Genomic DNA, 13,119 nt, shown 5'->3' with positions numbered 1-13,119 from the left:
TACCACATTCTATCTCATTTGAGACAATGAGAGGCAATCAATGTAGTTTCTCCTTTAGTTACCACTGTTGGAAGTGATTAATCATCGTCTTTTCAATAGGAAACACATGTACTATATGTGCGGTAGAAGGGTTTTTTTTATATAAATCTGAACTCTGAATTGAGAAATTCCATACATGACCAAGACCAACGCTCCCAACAGATTCCCTTCAATTATTCCAGTAACTGAGGAAATTTCTTCACAGCCCACATGGTTGGTTCATGACAGACATAACTGAGACTAATCTACTTATGAATACAGTACTTTAGACCCTAAAAACCACACAGAATCCAAAATTTTGCTTTTAACGCACAGAGGAAATAAACTTCCCCTCAAGCTTTTTTGCTCTGAGAGACCTATTTCTCCTACATTTCTTATAAGAAAAGATATAGCTATAAAACATATACATTCCAAAATTTTTAACCTTTTTTCATTGATGTTACCCTTTGGACCTCTCCAGAATTTTTAAAATGGAATTGCCTCTTTTTGATGAATGCTATTCAAGTCTCTCAAGGGCAATCCTCATTTTATTTGCACTGAATCAACTGATTTTGTGCTTTTTGCTACAGAGAAATACAACTTCAAGAACATAGTGCCATAGTTTAACCCCACCAAAATTACAAAGGATGCTAAGAGAGCTCAGAACACCATGACACACTGTCCCAAACCTCTCCTTTTAAAGCCCTATAACTTCATGCCATGTATGGCACCTTGCTGCGGTTTCTCTTCCTGTTAAAGGAGGGACAATGTTTGTCTTGGTCCTTAAAAAAAAAAGCCTTTTGGTTCTAATGAGATTTTAATAGGTTGTAGTACCTGTCTGTGTCTTGGTTGACCTTGCATAACTTTCCAATACTTTTCCAGTACTTTCATACAATTTTATCGTGGGAGAATTCCCCTATTAGAAAGAGTAATTAGCTTACATGTTGCCACAGACAAACTGCAGGTCAGGAAGTTTCTCCAGCATCCTTCAGGAAGCTGACCTCCAGCATCATCTGCTAGATTTACATGTACAGGACCCTCCAGAGCACTGCACCTCAGAGTAATGCTCTACAGAGCCACACAAGGGCATTTTATTTCTGTTCAAACACATGGTTACAACTCTCTGCAGGCATTACTACACTGGTCACTCCCAAGTCATGATGTTACATGTGTTTTGTCATCTATTTTAATAGATGCCATCTATTCTGATCATGCACCCGAAGTCATCATGGGACAGTCTCTGAGAGTGCACTGGACTCTATACATGTAACTGATGTACATACACACAGGAAATGTTTTAGTATGTATGATCCATGGTGTGGTCCATATTCTAAAAATATTCTTGAAAACATAAACTAAACTGCTTGGGCTTTTGGATACAATCAGCCTACAAACACAATAGGTCTTGGCTAACTAATGAAAAGACAAAACATTCTCCCAGCTAAAGGTGAAATGTCAACTAAATAAGGGAAGTCATGACACCCAGGTATGCACCTGCCACAGACAGTGCATGTAAGGAAGTGTAATGATAGTGAATTGAAAGGGAGATCTCAGGCTGTGTTATCACAAGAGGGAAAAGATTCAGTTGTTAATGAAATATAACTGAGAGTTACAGGTCTGCAGCTTCATGGAAGCCTGATCATTTCCCTCAGGGCTGTCCAGCAGGAAAAGGAATACATTCCAGATATGAATAGCTAAGCAAACACTGTTAAGATGCTGCTTGGGATTTGCATTTTGTATTATTTTTTCTTCTGTAAAGAAAGCCAGCTTTTCCACTAAGAGGAATGCCTGCGGAATCAAGACCTGAAGGTTACAACATAAACTCTTTGTAACCTGCCTAATACTAGCTTCTAGCAACAATAGCTTGACTCAAGTGTAGGGAGTATTCCTTTAGTTTTGGGATGTTTTTTTATGTAGCCCTGAAAAGGTACAGGAACCAGAACTAAAATAAATTCTAATTTACCTCGCCACTCTACTCTATAGTGTCTTGTCTTTTACTAAAGTCTTATCTTAAGTAAAATTACTTTTGTGTCATGCAACATTAACTTCATTCCAAGGTTAAAGAAGCTGCAGTAATTTCCAGGATTTTTTTTTTTTTTTTTTTAATTGCTTTGAAATAAATAGGTTGACAAAATACTGAGCCTGTATATTCTCACACTCAGCATTTTCATTCAAATAATAGGAAATACCACAGCAATGATACACATTGTTAGAAAAGGTGTATGAACTTCTAAAAAATAAATTACAACTCTCCTTTAAGCCCAAACGGAAACCAGAGAATAAGTCTTATCTATTTTTATTCATGTTTTCTGTATTTCCATAGTCTTAATACTGGCATTTATTTCTGCTCTTTCTGCTTTTCCCATGACAATAGTGATCCACAGGGTAGCACTTAAGATCTTTTCATGTAATGGATATGAAAACACACTTGGATTGTCTTGGTATGATAATCTGAAAAGATCAGTTCCTAGTGCCTATGTTATGAGGTCTGATCTTTTCAGCTTTTTGAATTATTATTTTACTCTTATAAATTACCCTTGATGGGCTTGGTCAGCAGAGTTACTGGATTAGCAACTGTCCAGGCATTTAAGACTGTGTATGTCTGAGGAGAAAAGAGCACTGATCATTCAGGTTTTTGTCATATTTCAGATGTATTCAGTTCTCTCTCTGGAAAGAATAAACACTATATGTATTCTGGAGAATATACACTAGCCATAGCTATTGAATAAAATCCAAATACTGTTGTTAGGTGATAAGCATTATTATTATTGTTGTTGTTATTACTGTTATTCCTTTTAATCCCACCTATAACAAAAAATCAACATATTCTTTATCCATAAAAGCCCAAACAACTGTTCCTACATGAATACAAGCAAAGAATTACAGACCAGAATAAAAAATACATTGTTGTGTGTATTTTGAGTGTCAATTTCTTAATACTATGTCAAATAACAAGCAATAACATAAAATTAATTTGAAAAGACTGTAAAAATGAACATTAAGGTATTTATTGTAAGTCTGATCCACAGTCTTGAAAGCAGTAATGATGACCTACTTTCAAAATCACTTTCTGGCATAGTTTAGATTTAGTTATAAAATATGAATGAAAAACCAACTGAAATACAATTATGTTTTACTAAACACTTGAAAAAATGATCAGAGATACTGACAGGCATTACTTCACTGACTTCCATATGAGCACACAGTTTATAAAAGCCTAGTTACTACAAATATGATCACAACTTTCTATAGAAGTAGTATTGTTATTGCATGATACAAGCGTGCTTTTTCAAGCCTGGTGTGTAAGCAGACACTTAGTTGATCCATTGAATGACATAATTTCTTCAGAAACTACCTAAGAACCATTAATATTTTGACCAGATTCTGTGCAGTACCAGTGTCTTGCCACCTGAGTATCCCTGCCTCTCAGTTCCAGAAAACTGTACTTACAGGGCATCTACAGCATATTAGTGTTTTGATCCCAGCCCTTGTATCAATCCTTGTACCAATACGTGATTCCTTGTGCGGGTGCTTACCATCTGAAAACAGGAACATGATGAGATAAACCAGGGAAATTCTTAAGTTCATTAAATACATTAACTGCAAGTTTTAAACCTCCAGTGTTCATGTATAACTTTGGTGTCCAATATTTTCTTTAAGACATGCTGATGGATGCTTAAGACATGCAAGACACTTCCTTATGATGTGACCTCCCCCTCATGCACACAACAGACCATCACCTTGTGCCACTGGAGACAGCACTGTACACATATTTCATCCAGCAGCTGATGTGGCCACAGGCTTGCTGGCCGAATGACCAGCGTGCTTGTGTGACCCATCATATTTAAATGGTGCATGTCCCTGTCCCGTTAGGTGCAGCCATATGTAGCCACCAGACAAAGCTTCTCAGCACTGTCAAACAGGGCAGTAGGGGCTGGTGTGCAGTAACGGGTCTACAAAACCACCCATGTAACAAAATCCAGCTGATACTTGAAGGGTCTTTTCAGAAGAAGGCAGCAGGAGACACACTGGCTGCTCCCATTGGGACCAGACAAGGCCAGCCCTGAGCACAGACCTCTCACAGGGAGCAGCCGCGGGAGAAGGGCTGCTGGCGAAAGCTGTGTGGGCTCCCCTGGTTTCTGCTGTTCCTCTAGCAGCACTGAAATACGGCTCCTCATTCAATGGTTTTTCAGAACACCCTATTCACAGTCAATGGGTCAAGAGACCTGGAGTACTTTTGAAAGAGTTACATTTATTTGTCCCTGACTTGAACATCTAATCAGTTGTTGGGCAGCTGATTGGATACAACAGAGAGAAAAACTTCAGATTAAAAGTTCCAAATAACTAAGACAGCATGGTATTTAAATCAAATCTAGGCAAGCAACACAATACAGTTTTTCTCTAGTGCTAAGACATACTTGAACAGCATACAAAGAGCTGACATCCTTCATTTGGGATCTCTTACAGTATGAAACCAGATTAGATCAGAACTAGTAATGCAGTGCATTGTATTTGACTTGATGTTCAAATACATCAATACAGCTATATACCTATGTATTAACATAAGTAAAATTTAGATTTCCACGTGGGCGAGTGGCTAATTTTTTCTCTTGCCCAACCAGACATTTCCCAGTTCTGTATAAAGGTGACTTCATCTTTTGCCATGCATTCATTTGAACTCAGAGAAAATAGAAATGTATCTGCCACTGCCATTTCTGTAACCCACAAGCGAGTTGGTAAAACATGAAACTGCTGCAAAGATTTGCCTACTGATGGAGTCATTAGTGTCTGCATGATATTCAGAGCTTTCACTATATACACTCTTTCCCCTCTTCTTCATTCCCTCCTGTCTCATATCATGTTCAGTGAGATACACACTCAAGATTCCTGCTCTCTTTCTGTACTCCTTCTTCTGCATGGTTACCACTCTTCCTTATCCTTCCTTTCCTTACCTCCAGGTACTTTAAATCCCCCTTCTACAAAAGTTTACTTACAAAATTTGCCACAATTTCTGACATTGCAAATCATTGTTTTGTGCCATTTACTTGTATATTAAAACTCTTATGGTTTTGGTTTCACGATATAAACTGCAAAGTTTCCAGAGAACTGAAAAATATCAATATCTGAATGGTCGTTAGCACAATGGAGACCTTCAGACGTGACCACGTGCAGCTGTACACTATAAACATGAGTTGAACCATATGACAACATTACAAAAGTTTTGCTTAAATACTGAACGTACAATATATCTTATGTATATACCTTGTAATATAAATAAATATATATATGTGCATAACTATTTAAATTGCTTAAACACTTAATATATATATGTTATTTAAATACAAGTAATCTTTTTCCATGTACAATACGCTTGTCCTATACAGCTTCATTAATTGACAATGAGAGCTTTTCAGAGTGCATTATATGGATTTTCCCTGAAATAGGAGGGATAGAAAAAAATGCATAAGAATTTAAATGCTTTAGGCATCAAAGCAGAAAACTTCTCCATTTTTCCTAGGTAGAATATTTCAGTATCAAATCTTAATTGAGATAACCGAAATGAGCAAAATTTATAGTGATGGTGAATACATTTGTAGGCTGAAAAAACATGAATTAAAAAGCAATAAAACAGTTGTACTAAAGTAATAAAATATAATGTATCATTTTGTTTGGGAAAATGGTTTCATTTTAAAATAAGGTTGCATGTTCAAATGTGAAAAAAATACTGAAATACACAAATGCTATCTGTGACAAAAGCAAAGGAATTTTGCAGTATTTCAGTGACCCATCCCAGACTCGCAGTGAGGATTCCCCCCAAACAGAAGTACAGCAGCTCATGTTGGCTCCTGAGAAGCAAGGAGTTAGTGCATTAAGAAGGTTCCAGCAAGTAGAAAATTATAGCCTCAGTCCAACCTGAAAAGGATCTTTGCTAAAAAAAAAAAAAAGTTTAGTAAATTTCTAGAGAAAAAAGAATTTGACCATTTTCTTCGTTCTGTAGAATACTGTTGATTAGGCAGTGTCAACAGGATATCCAAATGATTACACCATAACAGACACATATTATGTACATTTAAATGATAAATTGAGAGGGGAAAAATAATCCAGTTCCTACCAGTTTGGCTGAGTTGTGACGTGCTACGGCTTTTTCGCGAGAGACCCACGATGGCGACCATCTTTGCACCAATGCTGGAGCGTCTCTTTTTGCTACCACCACCAACGGTGCCCACTGCTGTGTCCGACTGGCTGCCATCGTTCTTCTCCAGCGTGTACATGTCCCCGCTGATGCTGGTGCTCTTAGTCATGTTCTTTCCTGAGGCGCCCATCTGTCTGCTTTGCATTTTGGATGTAAAGACACTGTCAGCCAGTGGATGGGTAAACAGCGCAGACAAAGAAGAGTAAAAAGGGGAAGACAGAAAAGGACAGGTTTCAGATGGAAGGTTTTGGGAGGCTAGAGGGTAAAAGCAGCTAATTCACACAGGTAGGGTTTGGTTTTTGAGAGGTAAAAAGGACCAACTACAATTCTACATTCCTGTTGGGTGTCCTATAAATATACTTGACTCATCAAAATTTTGTTTTAAATAACAAGCTTTTTTTTACTGATTGTCTTAAAACACATCACCAGCAAAAGCATATCAAAGAATTCATACATCCATATATCATATATACAATTTTTGCTTTGGAAATTTAAGTTCTGCAGTCAGTGCTCTCCCCCTCTTCTTCTCACGTATATACACACAATCTATATTCCTCTGAGAAAAAGATACTTGATTCATTACTGAGTGGAAAAGGATATCAGCCTGAAGCCTAACTTTGGTTTCTAAACACCCAGACATTTAAAGGATATTTTCAGTAATCTGGTTTAGCCCAGCCATCCCACAGTAATGAACAGCTATAGGCTTTTTGCTCCCTCTCTTCAGCAACAAGTACATATATTATATATGTGTAGATATATACACTTGGCTGCTACGTGACATAGATCAGCATTACTGATAAAATGGAATTTACTTCTAATATACCTTTTGTACTAATTTATAGACTGTGTCCCCGTGTTCTGCATGGCTGCATTTAAATTATCTGCCGCAGGATTCACAACATGCCTCAGGGGACCTGACCTCCCAGTGGTCCACGCTAAGGGACCTTTCCTTCACACACAAATGATGATGTACAGTGATGACAGCAGTACCTATCCAGATTTTGCCTTGACATCTAACTGGTAGGTGTCTGGACAGACATCCAGACCTGGAAACTCTGGAGTGCATCTGGGCCTGAAAATACGTAGAGAATGTTTCTATTCCAGTGAAGTTCTTGCACAGAACTTAGACCTTTATTATGCCATTCAGTACAGTGCATCTCACTAAAAAAGTCCCCATGAGATACAGTCTTAGACAATCCACAAAACAGTGGAATATTTCTGGAAAGCAGAGGAAATTATATTTGTAAATTATGTATTTATAAACTATATATACCAGTATATAAAGGCTAACAAAGAAATATTTTTGCTTTTTAAACAGATTTTCAAAAACATGCAAAGGCTATTCCTTGAGCTTTACTGCTCAGCAAATGGCCCTAAAGCAAATTTTAGTGGGCATAGCCATACTTCTTTCCCTTACCTATAATGGTCTGAATCTATTTCAAAAAAGGAAGGTTTTATTGCTCCTTTATGAAGTTTTTACAACACATATCCTGTCAATAAAAGCTTACATATGGAATTAATGCAGTGCTCTCAAAAGTAAAGAGATCACTGGGTTTCTTCCCACTTATTCAAGGGGAATTGGGATGAGGCATCAGATTTGGGACAACAATACGACTATTTAAAATACAGGAGCTGTCCCCATAATGTGCTCTGCTCTTTAGCTGACAGCTGCCTGTGCATGAAAGCATTTGGAGTTAAGCCATAACCCAGAGGAAAACATAACAGCTAGTTTGTAGAAGAGGAGGACCTCTAACATCAAGTGAAAAAAAAATAAAATACTGAGTGCGCTTCTCAAGGAAGTTATAAGGAAAATATGGATGAGAGTTTGGATCAACAGATGGAGAGGCACAAAACAAAGCTGAGAGAGAGACAGAGTGGCACTGCCTGGACAGACAGTAACAAAAGTCTGTAACACAGTGGTAACTTGAAAGCTTTTTTCTTTATAACTTTCTTTGTTGTGATATGTTAGTACACACTGGCTTACATTGAAACATTTGTCACTAAGGAAGGTGCAATGTAGGATGTGGGTAAAGAGGAAGGCAGGGAAGACAAAAAAAGGGGATCTGTATTTCTGGGTCTTTTTAGCACTATGATAACACTTGTCATATACATGCTGTATTTTCTTTAATTACCACCTTTAGGGATTGCTTCACAGAAACGAGATGCCACAGAAACCAGTTCTTGTTTCAATGCTACCTTGCATATAAGAAATACTAGAGATCTAGGAAGAACAGGGTTGGAAGAGCTAGTATCTTCAACATTATCTCATGCACAATTCTTCTAAGAATCAGAAAATTAGAGCCACTTATCCAGCACTGCTATTTTTAACCCGAGTTCTCTAAGGAAATACGATTAATGTGACTGTGTTTTCGGTCAGGTCTCTCTCTTTTCAATATTTAAAAAAATCAGTTCAAATTTGGCTCAGGAGTAGAAAACTAGAGCTATTTAGTTTCTAAAACTGTTTTGAAAAAAGGTCCTGGGAGAGAGATCTTATGAATGCCCCTGTGGGGAAAGGTTATTTCATGTAGGAGCTCATTTGCACACACAGACTGATAGGGGAAGTAACATCTTGCACAGCTTGAAGAGCAACCTATTCCAATGATCTGTTTTTCAAGAATGATATCCAGAAAATTAGTGGGTTCCAGTCCTATAGAAAACAGTAATTATGGCATTGCTTTTAAGTGAATCTAACATTTAAGAAAGGTCTTATGTCATAGCAGTGAAAACAGAAATATTCTGTTTCCCCCTAAAAGTTACAGTGAGGAGAAAGTTCACATTTCCTGAGTCTAATGTGCCTTTGAGGTGCTTTGTGTGTCATTTCCCAAGATGTATAGTTCTATTTAAGCACAATAGATTACAGTAATTACCCTTATTAAAAAAATTTATGTGCTTAAAAAGGTTGGCATGCAAACAAAGTTGCTGTAATTTCACTATGCAGGTAACTACGAAAGTACTATGCATTACAAAAATTTGCTACTTGGCTGCTGTTTAAAGACTTCTGTATCACAAAATGAAGTTTTGCCGTGTACACCTGCCAACAATGAGGTCAACTTCATTCAGTCATGTTCTTTTGACCAACTGAAAAAAGTAGGAAAGAATTCAAGTAAGGAAAAAGGGATTTAGATTTAGATTTGTGTGGAATACTAAATACTCGCACAAACGGCTAATATTGAAAGCTCATTCACAAAACCATTTTTTCCAGTACAGTTCTAAAAATACTTGCTTTAATTAAAGGTTTCAGCATTTTCCCCCTCCCCTCTCTAAAAGCAGCAGAGAAGACACCTGTGCTGTGCTCCCAACTAGCAAACAGCTCCTGGAGAAAGCCATCCCATAGCTGTGATTTCATTTTTTCTCAATTCCTCTCTCAACAAAAAAGCTCTGAAAAATAAGTACTAGGAGAGTTCTGAGTGACTTATAGCACACCACAGTAAATATGCAGTGGTCACGAGCACATCCTTCATTGGCACTCTGAATCCTTTCTGGTCATCCAAACCCTCACTCAATTCTTGGTATATGCTTGGTATCCTTGCCAGTGAAGCTGTCCTTCTACCCAGACTGCCTTTTTACAGTGCCAGAAATGGATTATTCTCAGAAAAAGTGAGTGTTGTAGGCCAGGTTTGGTTCCTTTCTGAGATAACAAAAATATGGACTTCAGAGTAAAAGAGAATAAATCCTACATTTTTTTTCTCCTAAAAGGAAAACGGCAATTACTACAAGTGTTCTTTACATGTACATATACAAAAATAATCACATGCACGCCCATCCAAATATGTAGTATTCTAAAACTGACATTAAATGGAAGTTATTTATGAGATTATATGAGTCAATGAATAGATACGCACTAAAAACTGTTCTTAAGGTGCCTTATAAGATATTAATCTTAAAAATATCCTCTGCAAAGAGAATATGTGGCCAGATGGGGGGTGGGTGGGGAAATAAATAGATAGAGAGATAGATAGGTAGATAGATAAGATAGATAAATAGATAAACCATGCCAGTCCCAATCACATGTGCATAATGGCATAATAATCAACCTCATTAGAAAATCTCACACAACCCCAGCTGTGTGACAGTCCACAGCCTACAGCAACAGCGGAGTGACAGTGGCAGCTAGGCCACTGACTTCAGCTTAAGGGGACCAGCTGGTCAACAAGAGCAGGGTGATGGGCAAAGTTTACACAGAAATGCTTTCTTCCTTACCCCTAAATCCAGGAAACCACCTGAGGACACCAAGAACTGCAGACAGGGCTCTGTCTGTGTAAGTATCTAGTCAGATGCCTCGATTTTCCAGTGAACAGAGAAAAAGGAAAGATTTCTTTGCTCAGTCTTCTACTTCAATCACTTGCTTTTCTAGTTTTTCTCAGTTGCGAGAAGTGATTTTGTACACCCTTCCTATAATACAGAATTCCTCTGTAACCTCACAAACAAACAGAGGGAGTGCTCAAATGTGAATCAAAAGATTAATAAAGGCTAAGTGCAAAACAAATTCTGAAATCTGATCACCAAGTAAAGCAAAATCAAGTGTTCAGTATTTTTATATTTTCCCAAGTGATAATTATTCCAGACAGTCAGGGTCAAGTTGGGCATGTCAGCTTCCTATGTATTTTACTGTACATTTTCTTAAATTTAACTGGTTTTGGCCACGTACACTATGGATAAATTTTAGAGGAATATGTTCTCAAAGCTAAAGCAAGAAGTTCTTCAACACAAAGAAGAGAAAAGTAAGACATGAGAAAGTAAATTAGAGTAAGACATCTATAAATATTTGTCATTTAAGGCAAGGGTGGAGTATGACAACCCTAAGCACCAGATATGATCCTTAACAACACACCGTGCTAGCCAGATGAGGGGAGCTGGGCTGACAGATACATATGACAGGAAATTTAATATGGTCCTTATTGTCATCGAAGACCCCTGTGCCACTCCTATAGTAGCTAAATAAAATGGCTCAGGGCTGTTCTCTGACCTTAATAACCTGCTTACACACAGCTAACTTACATCCTTCCCGAAAGGGGAAAACAGACCCTGGCCCATGTCATCTCCTGAATTATGCCTGGGCTGAAGCAGGGGCACCTTATTGGTGTGCCCACCACAAAGTTATGCCAAGGACGACTCAAACTACTTACACGATATGGATGATCAAGACCATGTCCTGGCCCTGTCTAGCTTACTGATATAGGTATAGCCTCAAATTCCTTGATGATACTACAAATCTCAGATTGTTTTCAAATTTTGATATTCATCAGGCCAATTATAGCCCATAAATAATTTTCTGAGTGATTTTAAAGAAAAACAGTAAGCAAGTACAAAACAGCTATTCATACACAGCCTTCTGGAAAATACAATGTTATGTTTCTGGATTTCTTAAAGGCATTAATCTTCAAGCTCTCCTTGCAGAGACCCACTTGTTTTCAAAACAAGGAGTGCAATTATTCTCTGGAATCAAATTTGCTGTCAAGGTTTTCCAGACTCCACTATAGCAGTTAATCAGAAACTCTTGGTTTTCTCCCCAGTTTGTCAATATCTGTGCTGAATTACAGAAAGATTAGAAAACATTGGCAGAGAAACTCTCCCAAAACACAATGCCTAGGACTGGCGGCTTGGAAAACGATTCCTTTTGGAGATGGTGCATAGCCAGAGGGGAATACCTGAAGTGCCTAAGGATATCATCAGAGAAGGGAGGCAGGGAATGGAGGCATTGCTTTGGTTTTGGTATCTCCTGCTTTAGACAAACCACTTCCTTGATATTTGACCAAGAAGGAAAGCAACTGTTTGTGAGGCTTGGGTTAAGGAGAGGGAAGATTTCACCATGCAAAACGATCTTGCCCTAAAGGCAGAGAAACTGATTTGAAGCTACTCTATATCCAACAGTACAGCTGGTAACTCTTAGAATCACAGAATTATTTAGGTTGGAAAAGACCTTTAAGATCATCAAGTCCAACCATTAACTGGCACTGCTAAGTCAACCACTCAACTGTATACCTTAGGTCCACATGTACACATCTTTTAAATACCCCCCTCCAGGGATAGTTACTCAACCACTTCCCAGGGCAGCTTGTGCTCCAGATCCTAGGCAAACAGGTTCCAGATAAAAACTTGGTTTAATCAACATTTTTGGATATTAAGAAGTAAAAAACAAGTCAGAAACTTCATCTAACCTCTCCCAGTTTCTGACTGACTTATTAGTGCTTTAAAAGTGTTTAATAATCTTACAAGAAAATACTAATTTTAGAACTGATGGATAATATAGTTGGCTGCTGTTATATTTTCCATGAAGCAGTTGTAGACATGCTGAATCCTCATTGTTTCCTATAGACCAAATGGGAAGTCATAGTTAAAAACCTGCAGTCTTCAGCTGCAGCTCTAGAATCCATTGCAGAGTTGGAAGGTATCTTACTAGCTGGTCAGGTTGTGCCTACAGAAACAGAAACTTTTTATAGCAACTGGCTGATTAGTCCAGTAAGTGCCAACTGTCCTCAGGAACCTTTTGTTTAGGCCAGAAAAACAAAACAAAACACAAAATAATTAAAAAAAACAAACACTGACACCTGGGAGTCCTTATGTTATGATAACATGCCTTTTGAAATTTACAATATGTGGCAAACCAACCAGAATGGGGATGGAAGAACTAAAGAAAATGACTCCCCTGAAAGCTGTTACTGCTATAAAAAGCAATTATGAAGTCCCATAGGTTAAAGAAACCCATTAAGAAATTTTGTGGGCATCCTGCACTGCTGAACAAGGCAGTACTGCCTGTTCTTCCTGTACATTAAGCAGTCCAACAAGCAGCGATGAGAAAGGCTAAACTAGGAAAATACATTGACTTAGGCTTTCTCCATAGACAAGAAATACAAATGACGAACATGCCCAACATGCCCAAAACTTAGGACACCACAATCATTCAAAAA

The 13,119-nt window shown here is 37.9% G+C and overlaps 1 protein-coding gene across 50 annotated transcripts in view; it reads right to left on the bottom strand.

Annotated features, from left to right (window-relative positions):
- RIMS2 (regulating synaptic membrane exocytosis 2) overlaps nucleotides 1-13,119 on the bottom strand; it is a 485,006-nt gene that overhangs the window by 50,191 nt on the left and 421,696 nt on the right. For 48 of the 50 annotated variants that reach the window (XM_040587603.1, XM_040587585.1, XM_040587587.1 and 45 more), the window contains one exon: nucleotides 6,131-6,372. In XM_040587603.1, coding sequence (XP_040443537.1) covers nucleotides 6,131-6,372 — 242 coding nt within the window. The remainder of the gene's footprint in view (nucleotides 1-6,130; nucleotides 6,373-13,119) is intronic. The other 2 variants (XM_040587577.1, XM_040587576.1) reach the window with 2 other exon arrangements.

This window comes from Falco naumanni, chromosome 3 (assembly GCF_017639655.2).
Source record: "Falco naumanni isolate bFalNau1 chromosome 3, bFalNau1.pat, whole genome shotgun sequence".
NCBI lineage: Eukaryota > Metazoa > Chordata > Aves > Falconiformes > Falconidae > Falco > Falco naumanni.
Note: the sequence above shows the minus strand (reverse complement) of the source record. Positions and strands in the feature narration are given on the sequence as shown.